The following is a 21,922-nucleotide window of genomic DNA, read 5'->3' on the forward strand; positions in this document are numbered from 1 at the left end:
CATGCCTGTTTCTCGTCTGACCCATGCATTTGAAACACATCTAGGAACTTGTAGAAGGGCTCTGAGGAGTTTGGATTGCACTCTTTCAAGGGGAATGAACGAGAAGGGAGGCGGGCCCAGAAAGGATCCATAAAGGAGCTGTGCCAATGTTTTGGCTTTATATAATTTTAGGGCCGCGGGGACATGAAAACCTCCTTGAGTTCTAAAAAATTTAAGGATAGCATTTGCAGATCTTTCTCCGGCATGCATCTCCAAGCATCTCCTGATGCTTGGACTGCCATTCCTAAATATTTATAGTTCGAGACTAGTTGTTTTTCTATTTTCTGTGCCTGACTGGATTATATTTCCATTTGGCTTGTCGTTGACTGCTTTATGGGGACGGCAGTCTTCTTTTCTCCTAATTAGCTCAGTCAGGGACATAAACAGGCCCAAACATTCCGAGAGGAAATTTTTGATTGGCTCAAGTTCTTTGCTTATCTGTGTTGAGTAGCCTTTCAGCAGATCTTTATACAGCCCTATCAGAATGTAGGGATAATTGTCCAAGTCCAAATATTGTGCTCTTGTGTTGTTAAGCCAGTCCTCCGACTCAGTCAAAGGGGGGGGGGAATCCCACCTTCTTTCTGGGCAAAGGGGATTGGGTGGGCTTGTTCGTCTTAGTTTCTGAGTTTCCTGATAGTAACTCCTGCTCCGGTCGGGTCTCAGGGACCTCGTTTTCGAAAGTTGCTTGTTGTAGCTCAGTTGCCAGGTCGACTCGCTCCCCTCCTACATTTGCTTCCGTATCCTTCCCATGCCAGGTACGGTCGACAGACCATTCGTGAGAGTGCAGGCTCTCCGTGTTTCTTGTATTGTCTGCTTTTCATTTGAAATAGTGTAAGATTTGGGCTTGCTTTTTCCTTGGGGATGGTTTCTGCAGCTTGTGTAAGAGAAATTCCCAGTTCTTTATAACTCAGTCTTGTGAGAGCCATCCCCGGACTAGATTTGGGTTACTTTGTCCCGTTTGTATATTTGAGGACTTTGTTTGAAAGAAACTTGGAGCATTGTAATTAGCCTCAAATAATTTTAGATAACCTCAAGGAGTTTTGGATGGCTTCAGCAGGATTTCAAAGGGGCTTTAGAAGAGCCTCAAAGGAAGGGAGGATGTTCAAAATGCCGTCCAGCGACTCCCGAAGTCCTTATCTGGCTGGGATATAAGCTTGTTTTCTGGGAGTGTGTCTTTTTCCCTTATTATTTTTAAAAAGCTCCTATTCACTCTGCTGAGGCTCACAGGAGACTTGCTTCAGGCGCCATCTTCTCAATCTAGTGGGCTGTTCTTCTGCTCTGAACCCCAAGTTCCACCAGCAAAAAGAGAAAGAAAAGAAAAGGGCTTAGAAAGATGTGTAGAAACATACTCTTTAATCAGGCGAGATGTTACACAAGGCAGAGGTATCGACAATAATCAGGCTGATGTTGTAGCCATGAGGTCAGCTTGGAGACTTGGCTCCAAGATGAACATGAAACCAGGTCCCTCCCCACTCAGTGCTTATCTGCTAAACATCACCTCTGCCTTTTCTTTTTTGCTGCCAGAATGTTTCTGTTCTTACTAACAAGATCCCATCCCTAAAGAAAAAGAAGTGCATCCAAGAGATATTGTAAGCAACATAATTACAGACTTAATTTCTCAGCAGATTCCAGACATTATAAAAATGAAAACAAATGAGAGAACATCTGTTGTGGCCATGCCGCAAAATGAAAAGAGCAACAAAGGGTTGTATCTAGCACTGGTCATACTTGGGGCAGACCCATTGAAATGAGTGGATATAATGAACACAGGTCCATTCATTTCTATGGCTCTACGAGCACCACATGGCAGGACAGAGTCTCAAAGAAAGATGTGCTCTCCCAAGCCCAGATTCCCACAGTGTTCGCACACCTGTCTCAGCGACATCAACACTGGCTTCATCATGTCCACAGAATGGAAGATGGCAGAATCCCCAAGGATGTGCTCTGTGGGGAACTGGCTTCAGGCACCAGGCCCATTGGTATTGAAAATTCATGATGATGGCCACCTGTCTAATTTCAACTGGGCATTGATTCCAGAGGGCTGGAGCTGCAGCACTAAAAAGCCCAGTGCCTAATACAGATTAAGCACTGCCTCATCTGAGGGTGCAGTTGCCAGGCAGGGATATATATGGGGGCAAAGTAGTCCCTTAGGGATAATCTGTTCCCAAGTTCTCAGCCTGTTTCATTATGCAGGACAAAGAGAAGACAGCTGACAGGAATACAATCCTTTCCAACAACTTGCTTACTTCATTTGATGTCAGTATGATGCCCCAGCTACTGCTTATCTTCCCAACCTATTGCTGGCATGGTATCATTTGTTTGTTTGTGAGTTTGTGTGTGTGTGTGTTTCCTGTCTTCCTGCAGCAATTCTTGTCCACTGAAGATGTCCTAGCGACTGTGATGTCACAAAGCCTTTTCCCCACCCTCCCTTTTCATAACAGCATCACCAGACCAGAGGGCATATGGGCAGAGCAACCCAGACCCTGTTGACCCAGGGGGCCCAAAGTGATGTCACAAAGCCTATCATTAACCCTTTAGTGCAGAGACACTGCAATGGTTGCACAGTAAACACTAGAATTAGTGCTTGGGTGAGCATTGTGAGGGGTGGGGAGGGCGGGTGTCAATATGCCAACCCTCCAGGGCATGGGGAGTTCCGGCAGAGGGGTCTTGTCTGGCCAAAGGAGGTGAAAGGAGGATTTCTGGCTGCAGGTGCCCCCATGGCTGTTGCTACCCCCTGCCAGCGAGGTCTGGGTCATTCTGTTAATCTGTCCTCTGCTCCAGTAGTGGTGCTAGTATATGCTGAATTGATCCAGAATGAAGCAGCTGCCATCCATTATTTGATCATTGGTAAGAGGGGCTGTCCTGGTATGTATTACTGGGACTGGGATAGGTGTAAACTGGGGGGGGGGGGAGCAAGCCTATTCCAGCCTTGTCCACTTGTCCACTTGCATTGAGGCAGATCAGAAGGAAGAGCAGTAAAGGTAAAAATGTAAAGGACCCCTGGACGGTTAAGTCCAGTCAAAGGCAACTATGGGGTTGCGGTGCTCACTTTCAGGCCTAGGGGGCCGGCATTTGTCCACAGACAGCTTTTCGCGTCATGTAGCCAGCATGACTAAACCGCTTCTGGTGCAACACGACACCATTATATAAGCCAGAGCACACAGAAACGCCGTTTACCTTCCCGCTACAGCGGTACCTATTGATCTACTTGCACTGGTGTGCTTTCAAACTGCTAGGTTGGCAGGAGCTGAGACAGAGCAATGGGAGCTCACCCTGTTGCAGAGATTTGAACCGTGACCTTCTGATCGGCAAGCCCAAGAGGCTCAGTGGTTTAGACCACAGCACCATCCTCGTCCCAGCAGCCATGGTCACTACATGTCTTTAGGTTCCAGGCAAAAACATTCCTCTTTACCCAAGCCTAAGGCTATTAAATAATCTGTGGCCCATGAAAGTGCCGAGGAGAGAGGTCTGTTATTATGGTGACTATTTTATTATTAGGTTGTCTGTCATTATGGGTTTTTATTATGTTCTTATCATTGGTGTTCTGTAATGTGTTTTTAATGTACACTGCCCTGGGATCTTCTGATCAAGGGCGGTACATAAATTGAATAAATAAGAAAATTAATAAAATTTAAACGGGAATAGAATAGGTAGCTGGGGAAGACTGTGACCGGGTGCCTGCTTAGCCAGTTTAAACTGGGGTTAATTTGGACAGTTCTTCAAAGAGAGGACACTTTCAGATCTATAAATTAGGACACATGGACATCCTGCACCGAGCCTATAACTAGAATAACAAACAATCTTTGTGGAGCGAGTATGCATAAGCACAGGAGAAATCTGTTATGAAATCCTCAGGCTTAAATGGTTTTCTGTCCATGCAGGTCAAATGACCCAGGCTGTAGCTGCTAAGCAGTGAACAGCAGATTAGTTGTTTCAGAGAAGCCAGCGCTGTTGTGCAGCCACCTGTTGCAAGGGTTTGAGTGAACCTGAGTCAGCAAATCTTGTGCATTTGACTGTGTCAGTTGGGGGCTGTCAGAAAGCAGGAAGGCATTCAAGGCACAGAGACCGAACAGCAGATTTACATCCCGGGAGGTAAACAGAGATGCTCTCAGCAGTTGAGCAGTTTTTGGGTCCCTGGGGATGATTCAGGAGAGGTCTAACCTTGGAAACTTGGGCAGCTGTTTCTCTTGAGCTACAAGAACTGTCTTAATTCCTCATCAGCATCCGAAGAGTGACACAGCCATCATCCGGGATAAACTTGGCCACCATGACAACTATGGCAAAGGGTGCCGAAAAGACTTCCCTTGTGAATGACAGAGGTGGAAAGAGGTACACCATAGATCTTCCCAGGTAACCATGTCATGCCTGTTTCATACTATTGCTTTGCTTTCTGTAGAATATCAAGATAAGCATGTTCCAAAGATGTAAAGTTACTTTTATAATTTGCTGGAAGTTGCCCAGAGTGGCTGGGGCAATGCAGACAGATGGGTGGCATATTTATTATTATTATTATTATTATTAATATTAATTATTGGGAAACATTATTGGTTCTAGACTTGCTGCGAGCTGCAGCATCACTTACTACAGAACATTCTCATTAATGTGGGATAAGTTGTGGGTAGGCATGGCAGTGGAATTCAATTCAGTTTGCCGCTGATAGGTAAACCTACCTAATTTGATCCTTCCAAAACAATACACAAACTGAAACACAGTGCACCTTTGAAATTTGCATTTCTCTGAATTTGCAATGTAGTTCTCCAATCAAGTAACGGTGTAGAAAACTGCATATACTGAGGTAAATTGTCCATAGAAATTGATATATTAGTGAAAATAGGATGCAAAAAGGCATTATATTAAAAAATTGTATATTAGGCAAAACTGCATACTTAGATGTGTATATTAGGAGAATATACACCCTAAAACGCTGCTGAATTTTCATGTGAAAATAAGTACATCACAAACGGATGTGGAAATGTGAGAAGGGAACTTATGAATGATGCTGGGAGAAACCAAAACTGACAGATTCACTCATTTTCAGTTATGGATTACAAGTTTAACTTACTTAATATATTCTGTTATCCTACTGTATTGTAAGCCACTTTTGTTATCCTACAAAATTCTGAAGTATAAATATTAAAGTTAATTATTTAGATAGCTGCAAACTTGGCTCCATCTCCCTTTTCCTGTAATACATTTCCTCCCAAATATTTTGCACAATCGTCACATGTCTACTCAGAAATAAGCCCAGTGGGTTCCGTGGACCTTGCTCCCAGGTCAGTGTGTATAGGATTGCCGTTATAGTGAACTAGATGATTTAGAGTTAGGTTGCAACCTTATATATAGTTTACTGGGAATGAACTCCACTGAAGTCTGTGGACCTACTTCTGCGTAAGTTTACAGATGATTGCTCTGTTATCGTCCAAGTAAACTGGGGGAGGAGCTATGGCCAAAAAGATATGCAAGAAATCTATTACTTTCTTCTGTTTTTAGTGTTAAATTGGTTCAAGAGGTTTCATAGGATGTGATTCATATAAATCAGGCTTCCTCAGCCTCGGCCCTCCAGATGTTTTTGGCCTACAACTCCCATGATCCCTAGCTAGCAGGACCAGTGGTCAGGGAATTGTAGTCTCAAAACATCTGGAGGGCCGAGGTTGAGGAAGCCTGATATAAACGGAAGTAAAGAAACAAATTGTAGCCACCTTGGTTATTTGTCACGGTCACATCCAAGGAATATTGACACACACTCTTCGTTACTTCAGACTGATGTATTTTGCGCCACCAGTCTGAGCCACACCACTGTAATACCAATAACTCACTCGTCGAATCGGGATGTTTTCTCAGTCAGCCTAGCAAATTTACTGTCGCACAGCATAGCACAATAATTACATGCTATTGGCGTGTAATTTATTCAAGGCCCCCACTGAATGCACAAAACCTCTTAAGATAAGCAGGCTAGTAAATTAACGAAAGAAATCTAAACAAGCAGCCTGATCCCTAAAGTCTTTGAAATCTGTGATTTCACCAATATGGACCCCACGTTTCCATACTCTCATGTGCAGAGAATCTCTCTCACTTGGCAGATAACCTGCATCCTAAGGATCTCAGATGCCTGCCCTTGTTTTAAAAGGAGCACAATTTTAGTCCTTGTGGCTGCAAAGGTGAGCGTGAAAAATGAGTCGTCAGCAGAGGTGCCACCTTGGCTGAGGGGCACAGTATGAGTGTGAAATCACACGTGGTGAGTGGCGCATGCATGCTGTCAGGAGGAGGTGTGTCCTTGGGAGCAGACCTTTCCCAGTGCTGTGTAGCTTCAATGGCTGTGGCTTCTCCTCTCTCATGCTCAGGAGGGGCCTGCCTTTGATGTTGTGCCACACTCAGCTTGGTGACTCAGCCTCTTCTGCCCTCTCAATAATGAGGAGCTAAGCCTCCTCCTAAGAAATAGAGGTGAAACTCGAAAAATTAGAATATCGTGGAAAAGCTCATTTCTTTCAGTAATTCAACTTAAAATTATAACAAATAAAGGCTTGACATATCTCGCTTTGCATGTCATGAGTCTATCTCCTATATTAGTTTCACCTTTTAAGTTGAATTACTGAAATAAATGAACTTTCCCACAATATTCCAATTTTTTGAAGGGGGTGGATGACACTTCTGCACTCCAGAGTTGGCGCACCTGGTGGTCAGTGCCTGGTGAAAACTGAGGTGCCAGTGGCAGGCTGGCAAGGCTTCCAGGGCGACTGGGGAGAGGGCTTGGTAATTTATTCAGCTCACAGAATGTGGCCTTTCTTGGAACAGAAATGATGGAGAGGGAGGGAAGGCTTGTGTAGAGAATAGAGAGTCGTGGAATTCACAAACGCTTCTTGTTCCTCTCTCACACATGACATTGATCTACTAAGGAATAATCCACACAAAGAGAACCGCAGTGAGAAATCAGCAAATGTTGAGCCGGTTTCAAGGTATCACTGCCATAACCACTCAGAAGCCTATGAGGAGAGAAAGGGAGAGGAGAGGCAAGCCAAGAAGAAGCTTTACCTGGCATCGACAATCTGCTGCGTCTTCATGATAGCGGAAGTCGTAGGTGGGAGTTCACTATTTCTCTTGTTAAATCTCTCTCTCTCTCTCTCTCTGAAATATACTCAGAGTCGAGAGTGGCTTTCATGCTCGTTATTCAGCTCATAGTGGTGAGGAGGAATGAAAGTCCCCTCAAAGTATCTTCTTTATATACATTATTTACACAATGGGCTGCCCGTGATTGGCTAATTCCGGAATTCTCCTGTAGACCAATCAGGTTGTGGATTCACTTCCATCTGGAGCTGGATTGGGTGGCTCCTGCAGACCAATCATACTGCTGCCTTGTTCTAGGACCAATCAGACTGCTGCATTCTGAATCCTATTGTTCTAGGACCAATCAGACTGCTGCATTTTGGATCCTATTCAACTCAGTACATAACTCTCTCTCTCTCTCTCTCTCTCTCTCACACACACACACACACACACACACACACACACACCCCCCTCTCTAATCGAGGCAAACAGGAAGTACAGTCAAACCTCAGTTGTTGAATGTAATCTGTTCCGGAAGCCTGTTTGGCTTCCGAAATGTTCGACAACTGAGGTCCAGCTTCCGATGGGCTGCAGAAGCTTCCTGCCCTCAAGTGGAAGCCACGTTGGATGTTCAGCTTCCGAAAAAGGTTTGAAAATCGGAGCATCTACTGCAAGATAGAGCTGTTCTGCTTGGCCTTTGGTTTAGACTCAGTCTGACCCTTATGTTTCCCTCCCCTTATGGTTTTGATTTATGGATAAAATGAGGCTGCATTTTAAATTGTATTTTAATAAACTGGTTTGTTTGTTTGTTTGTTTGTTTGTTTGTTTGTTTGTTTGTTTGTTTTCCCCTATTATTGTTTTATTGTAATTTTATTGGTGTTAGCCGCCCTGAGCCTGGCTCTGGCCGGGGTGGGTGGGGTATAAATAAAATTTATTATTAGTAGTAGTAGTATTATTATAGTTGTTAACAACACAAGGTTTTCCCCATCTCCAGTTTATAAAGCGTTTAAATTGTTGTTGTGCCAGCTTTAAGCAGGCCTCTCTTTTTTGCTGCAGAACTTTAAGCTCTGATGAAACAAGTATTAACTGCTAGTACAGACAGCAGTCTCTTTGACATTGCAACGATGAAACTGGTTTATTTTCAAAATCAGTCTAGACACTGCTTGCTGGATGATTGACCACTGAGTGACTGACAATTCCCATTGCTGTGTTAGTGCACAAAGCAGTAAACAAGTCACTGTGAATAACGCTCTATCTCGGAAACAATTTGGTGGGAACATCATTACAAAGCAATAAAGACTTGCTAATCTGAAAGAAACATTTGTCTTTAAAATAATGAGAGAACAAATTATCCTTCCATCCTACTCTTAGGGGCAAATGCAACTGATACAGTGGTCTGGCTCACACACAACGCTATGCCAAAGCTATTACTTCATGTGGACAAGGAAGTGCGCAGTTGCACAGAGCAAAAAGAGTCAAAGCCACTTTGCTCCTTCCTTGATCCTGCTGCTGCTGGGCCACCTGGAGCTAAGCTACGGTTTGGATCAATGTTGTTTTCATAAGGACTTTTTAAACAAAACAAAAAAACAAAACAAAAAACTACAACATGGACATGGCAATGTGGAGAACTGACTTTAAGACTGGAAAAATGATGGCTAACCCAGTGGCGTAGCGTGGGGGGTGCAGGGGGGGCCGGCCGCACCGGGCGCAACATCTGGGGGTTAGGGAAATCCACGGGTTAGGGGGCGCAAATCCATGGGTTAGGGGGCGCAAATTACTTGCCTTGCCCCGGGTGCTGATAACCCACGCTACGCCACTGGGCTAACCTGATCCAAAACACCCACCCACCCCACTCACACATGAAAAAAAAGACCACCACAGCCAACCACAAATGAACAACCACACCCTAGGCCAACCCCAACCTCTCTCACCACCAAAGAAATACAAGTGAATAGCAGAGAACCTGCACAAGCAACACTGACACCAAACCCTGCATATAGTAATTAAAATAGAAACATCGTCACCCGATCCCACCCCTACCCATCTCTCCCCCCCCCCACCTCTTTCCCCCTTTTCTTCCTAATGTCTCAACAAATGAAACTGATTTGTAAAAATGTTAAATGGGGGGGGGATACGAGAGAGACATTGCAAACACTTTTGTAAATCAAGAAAATCTTTAATAAAAATAATAATAATAAAAGATTGGAAAAATGAGAAACTAAGAGAAACCCCAATTGTCAGATTCAACAATACCTAAGCTAATGTGAACCAGAGGATGGAAAGATTCTGGTTTGAAGGACACAGTGGTTCGTTCTCTCTCACACACACACACATGTCCAGCCATCTAATAGTTACAGCAGTCATGCCTTGTAGGGACCAGCTGAGAGGCCCAAACCCCAGTAGGAGACCCACTACCAATCCCCGGGTGCCTCCTGTCCCTGGTGATCTTCCTCTGTGCTGTTCTTGTTTCTTCTCCTGGCGCCCCTGACCAAGCCTTGAAAGGAACCCTGAGAAAGTGCTGTAAAGTCCACATTCCTTGCCCTGTCTCTGTCTCAAAGATCTGGAAGATACAGTTACAGATAGGTAGCCGTGTTGGTCTGCCATAGTCAAAACAAAACAAATTCCTTCCAGTAGCACCTTAAAGACCAACTAAGTCAGTTCTTGGTATGAGCTTTCGTGTGCATGCACACTTCTTCAGATACACTGAAACAGAAGTTTCCAGACCCTTCTATATAGTGAGAAGGTGGGGAGGGGTATTACTCAGAAGGGTGGTGGGAATGGGTGATTGGCAGATAGCTGTGATGAGCCTGTTGACGACTCTTAACGACTGCAATAGGTCTTACAGGAAAAAGCAAGGGGTGAAAAGGTGAAAAATGGCTTTGTCATGTATAATGAGATAAGAATCCAAGGTCTTTGTTCAGACCAGGTTTTTCCATGGTTTTGATTTTAGGTTGGAAAGGTTAGAGAGTTTCTTGTTTTTCTGTTTTTTCAGTAGCTCCAGTTGAGAGTGGTAAATGTTTTGTTTTTCCTTTTGGAACTCTTGCCAAGCTTGGTGGTTCCTGATAGAGTTGTCCAATACAAGGAGTTCCTCCTTTATTAGCTTCTTTATTAGTAGCTGTTTTACTACAAAGGAATTTCAGAAACAGACTGGAAAGAGAAACTGCTGAATTACAACTTATCACCAAACTCAAAACCATGGAAAAACCTGGTCTGAACAAAGACCTTGGATTCTTATCTCATTATACATGACAAAGCCATTTTTCACCTTTTCACCCCTTGCTTTTTCCTGTAAGACCTATTGCAGTCATTAAGAGTCGTCAACAGGCTCATCACAGCTATCTGCCAATCACCCATTCCCACCACCCTTCTGAGTAATACCCCTCCCCACCTTCTCGCTATATAGAAGGGTCTGGAAACTTCTGTTTCAGTGTATCTGAAGAAGTGTGCATGCACACGAAAGCTCATACCAAGAACTGACTTAGTTGGTCTTTAAGGTGCTACTGGAAGGAATTTGTTTTGTTTTGGAAGATACAGTGTCCTGGATCTTGAGGGGGAGGACAGGCTGAGTGAGGATGGAGGGGAGAAGTGATCTGCAGACGATCCAAAAGTCTTCCTGCAGTGGCCACTCCTGAGTAAGTTTTGAGTGACCAAAAAACCTACCACATACCCTCCAACATTCCTCAGATGCAAATAGGGCCCTTCTATTCTACATCAGTATCACTGCTAGTTAGTTGTATTTATTGATTTGGGGGTTTTCTGTTTCCCTCAGGCTTTCCTAACCACAATACATAAATTCAAAGATTCCTGCACTTAAAAAACTGCACTGTTTCCGCCAATAACTTTTGTACTTGATCAACCAGGAGGAAATGTTCAAGCAGTGATACTGATGTGGAACACAATGTCCCTATTTTTGTCTGGGGAACGTTGGGGGGTATGCTACCACTGTCTTTTGTGTGACATCTGTTTTGAATTTTTGCTTCCTTCCTTGGATTGAGTAACTATCATCATTGCTTTGACCTAGGTGGACACATGGCAGGTAGTCTTGCTGTGATGATGGATGCATCCCATGTAATGGTGGACCTGATGAGCTTTATGATCAGCATCTTTTCTCTGTGGCTGTCATCTAAACCCCCCAGTAAGAGATTCACCTATGGATGGCACAGAGCAGGTACCAAACATTACTGCAGTGTAAAAACTATGAAAAGCAATCCCTATCAACAATGGATCAGATGCTGAGATCAGCACAGAGAGTAGGGTTCCTCAAACTTGGGTCTCCGAGCTGTTTTGGGACCGTAACACCAATCATCCCTAGCTAGCAGGACCAATATGGTCAGGGATGATGGGAATTCTAGTCCAAAAACAACTGGAGGGCACCAGGTTGTGAAATGTTTGGGGTTGTAGCCAACTAAAGTCCTACTCAGAGTAGAACCATTGAAATTAATAAACCTAAGTTCATATCTATTAACTTCATTGGGGCTATTTCAGGCTTCAGGAGGATCTCCAGAGCCTTAGAATTAAGAAACAGATTGCTTAGTCCAGGAATATGTCCACAGTGTCAGAATGGAGCTCAACATCATGTGATAAATTAACTCCTGGTTTTCCCCAAAGCTTTCTTCTTCAGAGCAGATTGATTTTGAGGACAAAAATGTCTCTCTCTCTTTTTTACTGTTGCTATTGTTAAGCAAGTGGGAGTTGGAAATCCCTGTTAAACTACTCCGAATAATTTTATGTAGACTGCTTTGGGGTCCTTGTTAGGTCGCTTTTAGGAATGACTGGGGGCCCCTCCACCAGATTTGGGTTTTTTGCTGCTATATTCTGCAACATGCCATTGATACATTTGTGGCAGATTTGTACTGGACCATTCCCATATCATTCCACTTTGTTAGCTGTTGTGCGATGCTTCCTCCGTTTTCACCCTATTACCGTACTGCTATCTGGAAGGACACCTTTGCACTACAGTGTAAAAAAAAAAAAGAGGAGAGACATAAAACAAATAAACAAACCCCAAAACCTTTGTGGCAGATCTTATGGGATATGTACTGATTGGAAATGAAGCAATATGTCTGCCTTGAAACTCTTGCAGATACGAACAGTACAGAATCATGTGTGACCTCCACATAGCATCATGTCTACAAATCATCATGAATGCACAATAAAAGGGAGGTCCAGAATGAATGAATGAAGTGTCATGACTTCCCCAAAGGAATCCTGGGAATCAGGAGTTCTGTTGGCGAATTCTACCTTCTTCACAGCACGACATATCCCAGGATTCCCTGGTGCAATGGAATGACCATTAACAACTTCTCCTCCTCCTCCTCCTCCTCCTCCTCCTCCTCCTTCTCCTTCTCTTTCTTCTTTATTGAATTTATAGACCGCCCTATACCCAGGGATCTCAGAGCAGTTCACAGAATAAAATCAAGATATAAAACCACAAAATACATGACAACAATCCAATAGCCACCCCCCCAAAAAAAACATTTCAAAGGGGCATAGAATGTAAATCAGATCAACCAAAGGCCTGGTTAAAAAGGAACGTTTTTGCCTGGTGCCTAAAGGTGTATATTGAAGGTGTCAGGCGAACTTCCCTGGGGAGAGCATTCCACAGGTGGGGTGCCACTGCAAAGAAGGCCGGTTCTTTTGCTGCCACCCTCCAGACCTCTCAAGTAGGCAGCACATGAAGAAGGGCCTCAGAAGATGATCTCAGGGTCTGAGTAGGTTCTTATGGAGAGGTGGTCCATGAGATATTGCAGTCCTGAGCTGTTTAAGGCTTTATAGGTCAAAACCAGCACTTTGAACAGGGCCTGGAAACTAATTGGTAGCCAGTGCAGTCAGACTAGAACTAGCGCAGTCGAACCAGCACCAGTCTATAGTATAGGTAGAAGATCATATGCCCTACATCCAGTTGGGAGGGGGGGGAACAGTTTTTTGTTGGAAAAATATTTTAGTTACCCTACTATCCTAACAATTATTTGAATCACTAGAAATCCTTGGAGCTTTCCTGTCAGTTATCGTCATCTGGGTGGTGACTGGCATATTGACGTTTTTAGCCGTCATGAGGCTGTGGCACCCACATTATGAAATCGAAAGTACAGTCATGCTAATTACGTCTGCCTGTGCAGTAATAGCCAACATAATGTAAGTGGTCCTTTATCTTTGTTTTAATCTTAAATGCTACTGTGTCGAGAAAAATGTCATGTTATTATGAGCAATCTCTCCCCCCCCCCCTTTAAAAGTCTGGCTGGGTTCTGCGGTTATATTTCAGCAGGGGGAAACTGAAAGAGAATATAGAGTTCAACTAAGCTGGATATTTTGACATTGCTGGAATGGGCTGGGATGCTCAGGGGAGGGATGCTAAGATGTCGGATTCACACAAAGAACAGCTGTGCAAGACAAACCCAGTTTGCTTCAAGTCCTGATTCAGCAATCGTGATCAGCCCCCAGTTCATTTTGGAACACGCCATGCCTCACCTAACCCAGGTGCTGAACCAAATCGGTGAACTTCCACAACCCCTGGGTCAGGGAGCAAGGAGAAGCATGGGACAAGGAATGAATGTCTCTATTGCATCATCTCTTCCCCCCTGCCCCATTGCCCAAACACATGTTTAATATCCTCCACCCCTTTTGACAGCTCTGGGTTGCTCTGGATGAATCCGATCCATGCAGATCCAATCTTAGGATCCAGGCAGATCCAGCCTTAACCCATTCCGGAAAAATCTCAGAACAGCCCAAATCAGCTCAATTGAGATTTGTCTGGTCCAGATGCATGGGCCTAGTTATCTAAATGTTATTGCAATTATTTGGAATAGCATTAAGAAAAGGAAAGAATGAATGGCATTGGTCTCAAGGAGCTTGCAGCCTAAATGTTGACAACAGAGGAAGGGAAAGAAAGAAAGAGAAAGAAATGCAGTTACAATTAAACATAATTAGGCTTCATTACAATTTGAGGATCAGGGGTATAAGCCAAATGCTTCATGGGAAAAGTAGGTGTTTCAGAGGAGCAGGGAGGCCACCACGTACAGTGGTACCTTGGTTCTCAAATGCCTTGGTACTCAAACAACTTGGAACCCAAACACTACAAACCCGGAAGTAAGTGTTCCGGTTTGCAAACATTTTTTGGAAGCCAAAAATTCTCCGTTTTGAGTGTTACGCTTCTGATTTGAGTGCCACTTCCATTTTGAGTGCCACACTTCCGTTTTGAGTGTTACACCGAGGTCTGTCTGTTTTTGCTCTTTATTTTGCATTTTTGTGGCTTTTTGTTTGTTTTTGTGACTGTGTGGAACCCAGTTCAGCTACTGATTGGTTGATTGTGTGACTGCAGTACATTGTTTATTGCTTTCATTTTATGGATCAGTGGTCTCATTAGATAGAAAAATTCATGTTAAATTGCTTTTTTAGGGGTTGTTTTTTAAAGTTTGGAATGGATTAATCCATTTGCGTTACTTTTTATGGGAAAGCACACCTTGGTTTTGGAACGCTTTGGTTTTGGAAGGGATTTCCGGAACTGATTTTGAGAACCAAGTTACCACTGTACAAGTGTTTCAACAGTCTTGTGGAGGGAGACAGGAAGAAACAAATGCACTTGTCTGCCCAAACTCATCCTCATAACCGCATCCACCTAACCACGGTGTTTAAACATAGCTTTTGGCTACACTGATAATAAAAAAACCTGTTTGACACCAATTCATCTGCCTGCATTACAAACTGCAAGGATATTTGCTTCATATGCTCAAGAAACAGGAGAGAATTATATAGCTATGGGATGTTTTCAATTACATATCATAGCGTGAGGGGATGAGTGGTCTTGCTCGTGTGATTCTTGCAGATTAAGCTTCACCCTGCACCCAAAGGGGAAGGAGCATCTTCACCACGGCCACAAAGCCCATCACTGCAGACCTTCGGATTCAGAGCAAGTGTTAAACAATGCCAGTATAAGAGCCGCTTTTGTCCACGCCATCGGAGATCTGTTCCAGAGCCTTAGTGTGCTAATCAGTGCGCTTATAATCTTCTTTAAGGTCAGTTTTATTGAGTTGACTCACCTCTCTAGCAATTAAGCATGCAGCTGTTTTCATAGCACGTCAAATTTTTATGCAGTGCAGCATTTTGTTCTCCCAGTGGCCAACCTATGGGAAGCCTGAAGAGGGCATGTGTAACTATTGAGAGGGATGTTGCCTTGGATACTGGAGGTGTGTTGCTGTTTGAGGGAATGCCAAAGTCTCACTTTCCACAACTTGTCTTGCAAAATTTCACTCAGGTCCACACCATACATTTACACCCTTATACCACCTTAACAGTTATATGTGTTCCCCCAAAGAATCCTGGGAACTGTAGTCTATTAAGGAGGCTGACCTCATGGATCCAAAGTTCCCAGGATCCTCTGTGACTATTAAAGGGATATGACAGTGCTTTAAAGGCATGGTGTGGATCTGGCCTCGCTCAATCCTTAGTTGTTTATGAAATTGCCAACGTTGCACTGAGTCATTTTGTCCTGACTTCCTTCCTCAAAGTGCCACCTCTGTTACTGACACTGCTGTGAGGGTGAGGGTGGAGAGAACACACCCCAAATTCTGGGTTCCAATATGGTTAATACTTATTAACTGGTTCAACCTATTTACAAACCTGTGATGACAACCACAAGGCATTTGTTTACAAAGCAAATGTTATATTACAAAGCATTTTTTAAAGTGCTTGTTAACAGAAAGTGGTTTATTATTGGGTTGCTGAATGGGAAAAAGTAGTGATGCAATTGACTTCTGACAAGCACACAGAGTGCGAACAAGACTTGAGTGTATTGGGGGAGGAGGGGGCTATTTTAATTTCACTGCACACAGGTGGTGTAGTGACAATAATAGTTATTATTATTATTAATAATTTTTATTATTCACTGAATATCTATTTTTTTCTAGCCAGAATACAAAATAGCCGACCCTATCTGCACATTTGTATTTTCTGTACTTGTTCTGGCAACAACCTTAACTATTTTACGGGACATTTCAGTTGTGCTGATGGAAGGTAAGGTGTTTTGTTTGTAGAACAACTTTTTTTCCTGCAGAATCCTTCCTTCCTTCCTTCCTTCTTTCTATCTACACTACTTATTATCCCACCTTGTTGGCATGATGAACCTCAAAGTGAGATACGTCAGAGGTGTTCAGGTGGCATCCCATTCATGAGCAAAGCCACCTACAGAATATCAAAGTATGAACCAGCATAGATCTAAATATTGAATTCAACAATAAAACATCATGTAAACATGACAGTATCCCCAGTTCTTAATGGCTGTCAAGGTAGCTCCTTGGTTTTCTATGGAGTTTCATCTGATGAAGATAGCAATGGTTAGGACTGCTGGTGGCACAAGCCTCAGCGTGACTATGCATTCATTCAAAAATTATGGGATTTCATTATTACATTCCTCCTGTCCCACCAGATATCAATGAACATGGGGTGCAGGAAATACCCAGCAGACTCAAACCTAGGAGGCCAACAGCAGAGGCTGTTATTGCTTTGCTCAGATATTTAGAAGCAACTGAGTTGTGTGAAGGAGCAGACCAGAAGCTGTTTGCATCATCCTTTGGCCAGAACTTTGATTGGTCTGATTATTATTATTATTATTATTATTATTATTATTATTATTATTATTTTTGATTGGTCTGATTATCTAACCTGATCCAACCATTCTGGGGTTTCTCTTAGCTCTCTGAATAAGCCTCCTGTTCAAAGGAACCTGCCCTTCCACCGTGGAACACACAAACCCCCTTAATTTACTTTAACAAAGGACCAGTTCACATATGTACGCAGCCTGGTGGTCTTTCACATGCTGTAGTGGTGGGTTATTTCTCTTCCCCTCTCTCTTAGATACGCAGTGCAACATACGAAGCCCTTATGTAGAGAGATTGGGGTTGCACAAACTTTCCAATGATAACAAGGGAGGCAGAAATAATGGTGGGGCTGTGTGTATTCTTGTAATGTTATGTGATTGGTGAGTTGGGTTGGTGTGGATATACCTCTCTTTCCACCATGGGAAGAAATTAGATTGGCTTGGTGAACATGCGGACAAGCTCAGAAATGAAGCATTTCTAATGATCTGCGATGAAAAATTCTCTTTAACTGTAGGAATCTGTATTCTGGAAATTAAAAAAGGCATTTACCCCCATTTCTACAGGGTCCCCAGGGGTACTTCCCTATGATGAGGTGAAAGAGAGAATTCTAGCAATAGAAAAAGTGGAGTCTGTTCACAGCCTTCACCTTTGGTGTCTGACAATGAATCAGATACTCCTATCAGCTCACATCGTCACAGGTCAGTACATTTCTGTAAAATAAAAAATGAGCGTTTTCTTGGGAAATGAGGTTAAGCTGAAGTAAAGACCACTATTTATCTGTGGTCACTGCTTGGTTGTTTTAAAAAGGGTACACAAGAAGATGAAAAAAAAAATTGTTGTAGCTCTTATGGTCCCTACTCAGAACATACATCCCACTGACATCAAATGGCAGTTCCTTCTATGCACTTGTAGTCGTAGCCTACCTGAGTGTAGGCTGTGAGCCAGAAGTTCAAATCTTAGCCACAAGGTAGCCTTTGCTAGGGGGTCTAATAGGCACCACATGTCAGGCTCGGGGAATCAAATCCCGCCCATGATGGCAGCCCAGAATCAGAGAAATGATAAAAGTTCTTACCAAGCAATTTATTCAATAATTTACAGAGAATAACGAAGGAATGCAGCCATCCCTAATAATGGTGTTGCTCCAAGTAAAGTCCCACCCCTCCTGAAAGGTAAAGGGACCCCTGACCATTAAGTCCAGTCGCGGACGACTCTGGGGTTGTGGTGCTCATCTCACTTTACTGGCCGAGGGAGCCGGCGTACAGCTTCCGGGTCATGTGGCCAGCATGACTAAGCCTCTTCTGGCAAACCAGAGCAGCGCACGGAAACGCCGTTTACGTTCCCGCCGGAGTGGTACCTATTTATCTACTTGCACTTTGACATGCTTTGGAACTGCTAGGTTGGCAGGAGCAGGGACCGAGTAACGGAAGCTCACCCTGTTGCAGGGATTTGAACTGCCGACCTTCTGATCGGCAAGCCCTAGGCTCTGTGGTTTAGAACACAGCGCCACCCACATCCTAGCCCATCCCTCCTATGTTTCCCGTATTTGACATCACTCCTGCATTGGTGAATCTGAGCTTTCTGTCTCTGAGCTCTCTGTTCTAATACCCTCAATGCCCGTCTGGTCTTAGGCATTCCAGGAATTGGGGTTCAATGAATGCTTTCCAAGGACACTGAGTCTGTCAGCTGGTGCTTCTCCTCCTTCCTGCTGTTCTCCTTTCAGTGTTTCCTAGCTTCTGCCCTCTGCAGCCTCTGAATTATGCCCTTCTGTAAACCACTGTTCTAAATCTATACTGTCTTCCTGTTCTCAGGAAGGTTCAGGAGAAGAGGGGGCAGCCCCCACCATTCCTCTTCAGTCCAGTCCCTGACACCATAGCTCTCTCGAGCTAAGAGCCCTCTCTCTGAGATATGAAGATGTTAATTATACTGACCAGGAAAAAAGGAAATGGAAATATTTACTTTTGAAGAAAAGTTACGCTCGAAAGTCACTAGGGTCCTGTTTACTGGGCATTTGTCCTGATTTCTTCACAGTTTTATGACATCCACAATTACTGAGCATTTATCCAGATTATCTTGCACAAAGATTGTGGGGAGTTTATATGACATATTGTACATTCATTCTGATTTTTCTGTGGGGAGGTTATATGATGTCGTGTCAAACAATTGTTATCCCATCGTTTCCACTGCATTTACCTGTCAGTTTCCTTAATGCAAAAAGCCTGGGTTGTTTTTTTTAAGCAGCTTTGTTTCCCAAGCATACCAAAAACACTTTAATTGTTTAACCTGAATTTGAATCCTTCTCTACAGATTAGCAACAGTCTGGAAGCTGCCTAGTTTTTGCAAGCCCCACCCCTTGTTCGACAAACTATAATTGCATGAGAAAACTCTTGTCCTTAGGACTGCAAGATGTGCACTGCATCCATTAATTCCTTGTGTTTGTCTCCTACAGTGGATGCTGCAGACAAACAACAGATTTTGAATAAAATTACTGAAGTTCTATTTGACACTCACCATTTCTACGCAGTCACCCTTCAAATTGAAGCCAAAGCAGACCAGAAACCAGGCTGTGTTTTCTGTCAAGACCCAAGAGACTGAAGTTATTGGGTTGCACTAATAATCATTCATTTGATGGGTCCGTGGCTACTAAACGAGATGGATTAATAGGCTTTGCTTTGGCCCCAAATCAAACTGCATTGAAAACACAATGGCCTAAGCATTGTGAAGATTGCAGAACTCACGATTAGGGATCAGTGATTTAATCCATTTCCTCTCCTTACAACTTTTGTGTATGTTCATCCATAAGTCCTTTCCATTCTGTTCCCATATTAATCTGCTTCTTTATTTTAAAAAGTCTGCAATTATGTATTTAAATTCTATTTTGAAATGGATTTTCTCATAAATAAGCATTTAAAAATGTGTTTTCTCTCAAAATGTGTGCGGCTTTCTTCTGTTCTGTTTTCTTGTGCTGAGTATTACATTGAGGCAGTGCAAAAGTCAGTGCATAAGTAACAGAGTAATCCCAACTGCCCCACCCCCTTACTCAGGGGTTGGTTGAACACCTCCACCTAACAAGGAGTGGGCAAATGTGTCAATTTTGTTTTCTTATTTTTCCTATCTTAAGTTCAGTTTTCCACATTTCATCACCAGGTTGCAATATTTTAAGTCCTCATCAAAATTTCCCCCCAGATTAGTGTGAGATTCTCCTAATGTATGCAATTTTGTCTAATGCACACATTTTTGCAAAGCAATTTTCCTTACTGCGATGCATTTTTGTATGCTGTCTCCACTAATGTATGCGTTCATGTGCAGAACGTACCCTAGTACATGTATTTTTGGCCAAAGACAGCATTGCAAAATTCAGAGAAGTGTGAATTTTGAAGGGTGGATGTGTTTCAGTTTGCATATTGTTTCAGAAGGTGCAAATTGGGTAAGCTCATCTTTAAATGTGAACTGAATTGAATTTCTCCACCATCCCTACACCCAACTAAACTGGCTGCCATTGCTGCAAAATGATGCAAGCATCACTCTGTCAATTCAGAGCATCTCCTTCTACCTACCAAAGATGCAGGTGGGAGGAAGGCTGCCAGTGGAAGACCCCAATACGACATCTCCTGAAGGCAAGGATGGCTCAGCTAGCCTGGGATCTGCTGGCCCCACCACTGTCATGTGATAGCATTGGTCCCAATCGTTATATCAGCTCCAAACTAGAACAACCACCATCCTGCACCTCCCCTCCAGCACCCACACCTTCTGCTGTAATGATCCCGTTGCTACATAAAGCCTCACTGTTAAGCAACCAAGGTCTGAATTGCCCTATGAGTTCCAATCCACCCATTAGTCCGGGAGATGCCAATCAAGTCAGTTCACATCATAGACTCATAGAATCATAGAATCATAGAATCATAGAGTTGGAAGAGACCACAAGGGCCATTGAGTCCAACCCCCTGCCAAGCAGGAAACACCATCAGAGCACTCCTGACATATGGTTGTCAAGCCTCTGCTTAAAGACCTCCAAAGAAGGAGACTCCACCACACTCCTTGGCAGCAAATTCCACTGTCGAACAGCTCTTACTGTCAGGAAGTTCTTCCTAATGTTTAGGTGGAATCTTCTTTCTTGTAGTTTGGAGCCATTGCTCCATGTCCGCTTCTCTGGAGCAGCAGAAAACAACCTTTCTCCCTCCTCTATGTGACATCCTTTTATATATTTGAACATGGCTATCATATCACCCCTTAACCTCCTCTTCTCCAGGCTAAACATGCCCAGCTCCCTTAGCCGTTCCTCATAAGGCATCGTTTCCAGGCCTTGGACCATTTTGGTTGCCCTCCTCTGGACACGTTCCAGTTTGTCAGTGTCCTTCTTGAACTGTGGTGCCCAGAACTGGACACAGTACTCCAGGTGAGGTCTGACCAGAGCAGAATACAGTGGCACTATTATTTCCCTTGATCTAGATGCTATACTCCTATTGATGCAGCCCAGAATTGCATTGGCTTTTTTAGCTGCCGCGTCACACTGTTGGCTCATGTCAAGTTTGTGGTCAGCCAAGACTCCTAGATCCTTTTCACATGTACTGCTCTCAAGCCAGGTGTCACCCATCTTGTATTTGTGCCTCTCATTTTTTTTGCCCAAGTGCAATACTTTACATTTCTCCCTGTTAAAATTCATCTTGTTTGTTTTGGCCCAGTTCTCTAATCTGTCAGATACTTGGAAGGGACTTTGGAGGTCATTTAGTAACACCTACCCACACCCTGTCCAATGCAATGACTGCAATTCTGGACACAATTACAGCATCCCTGACACACAGCTCCCCAGCCTCTCATTAAATGACAAGCAAAGGACAGACATCATCATCATCATCATCATCATCATCATCATCATTCCCTGCCTATCTGACTGGGTTGCCCCAGGCACTCTCCGTAAGTACTGAGTTCCTCAAGCATCCCTACTAGTGTCAGGCTTTAGGGAATCTGACCCCCCCCCCCATGGTAGGCAGCCAAGAATTGGATAAAGAAGGAGAGTTCTTACCTGTGCTAGGCCCGGGGGTAACCCAAGTAACACGGTCCAGGTCCGGTCCCGAATCCAAGGGTTCCACGAGAAGTCAGTACTGCAGGGCCAAGGCAGGACACGAGGCAGAAAACCAGGGAAGGTCAGGCACAGGATCACAGGCAGGTTCTGGTAAACAGCAATGTTGCTCCCGCAACCTGGGGCAGGGTCCGACAGCCTTTTATCTTTGTCGGGGTAGTGGCCGGTCTTG

General features: G+C 43.7%; 1 protein-coding gene across 12 annotated transcripts; it reads left to right on the forward strand.

Moving 5' to 3' along the window:
* The first annotated feature begins 310 nt into the window (after positions 1-310).
* Positions 311-19,520, forward strand: SLC30A8 (solute carrier family 30 member 8). Of its 12 annotated transcripts, XM_081874550.1 has the most exons (10): positions 2,643-2,904; positions 3,921-4,131; positions 4,261-4,389; positions 6,933-7,114; positions 11,102-11,248; positions 13,062-13,215; positions 14,903-15,092; positions 15,984-16,089; positions 17,237-17,371; positions 19,120-19,520. In XM_081874550.1, exons 3-10 carry the CDS (start codon positions 4,307-4,309, stop codon positions 19,263-19,265), a joined length of 1,143 nt encoding a protein of 380 aa, XP_081730676.1. In that variant the 5' UTR covers positions 2,643-2,904; positions 3,921-4,131; positions 4,261-4,306; the 3' UTR covers positions 19,266-19,520. The 12 variants fall into 12 exon arrangements, with proteins under 12 accessions (XP_081730671.1, XP_081730679.1, XP_081730672.1 ...); XM_081874545.1 differs by lacking the exon at positions 2,643-2,904 and adding an exon at positions 311-2,627 and having other exon boundaries at positions 3,921-4,389; XM_081874553.1 differs by lacking the exons at positions 2,643-2,904; positions 3,921-4,131 and adding an exon at positions 311-2,627.
* The last annotated feature ends 2,402 nt before the right edge of the window (positions 19,521-21,922 follow it).

This window comes from Podarcis erhardii (genome assembly GCF_964252035.2).
Source record: "Podarcis erhardii genome assembly, chromosome: 8".
Lineage (NCBI taxonomy): Eukaryota > Metazoa > Chordata > Lepidosauria > Squamata > Lacertidae > Podarcis > Podarcis erhardii.

Coding starts and splice junctions, on each gene's coding strand:
- SLC30A8 (XM_081874545.1), top strand. CDS start 4,307: ATGACAACTATGGCAAAGGGTGCCGAAAAGACTTCCCTTGTGAATGAC. Junction 4,390..6,932: donor TACACCATAGATCTTCCCAG/GTAACCATGTCA, acceptor TGATCTACTAAG/GAATAATCCACACAAAGAGA. Junction 11,249..13,061: donor CTATGGATGGCACAGAGCAG/GTACCAAACATT, acceptor TTGAATCACTAG/AAATCCTTGGAGCTTTCCTG.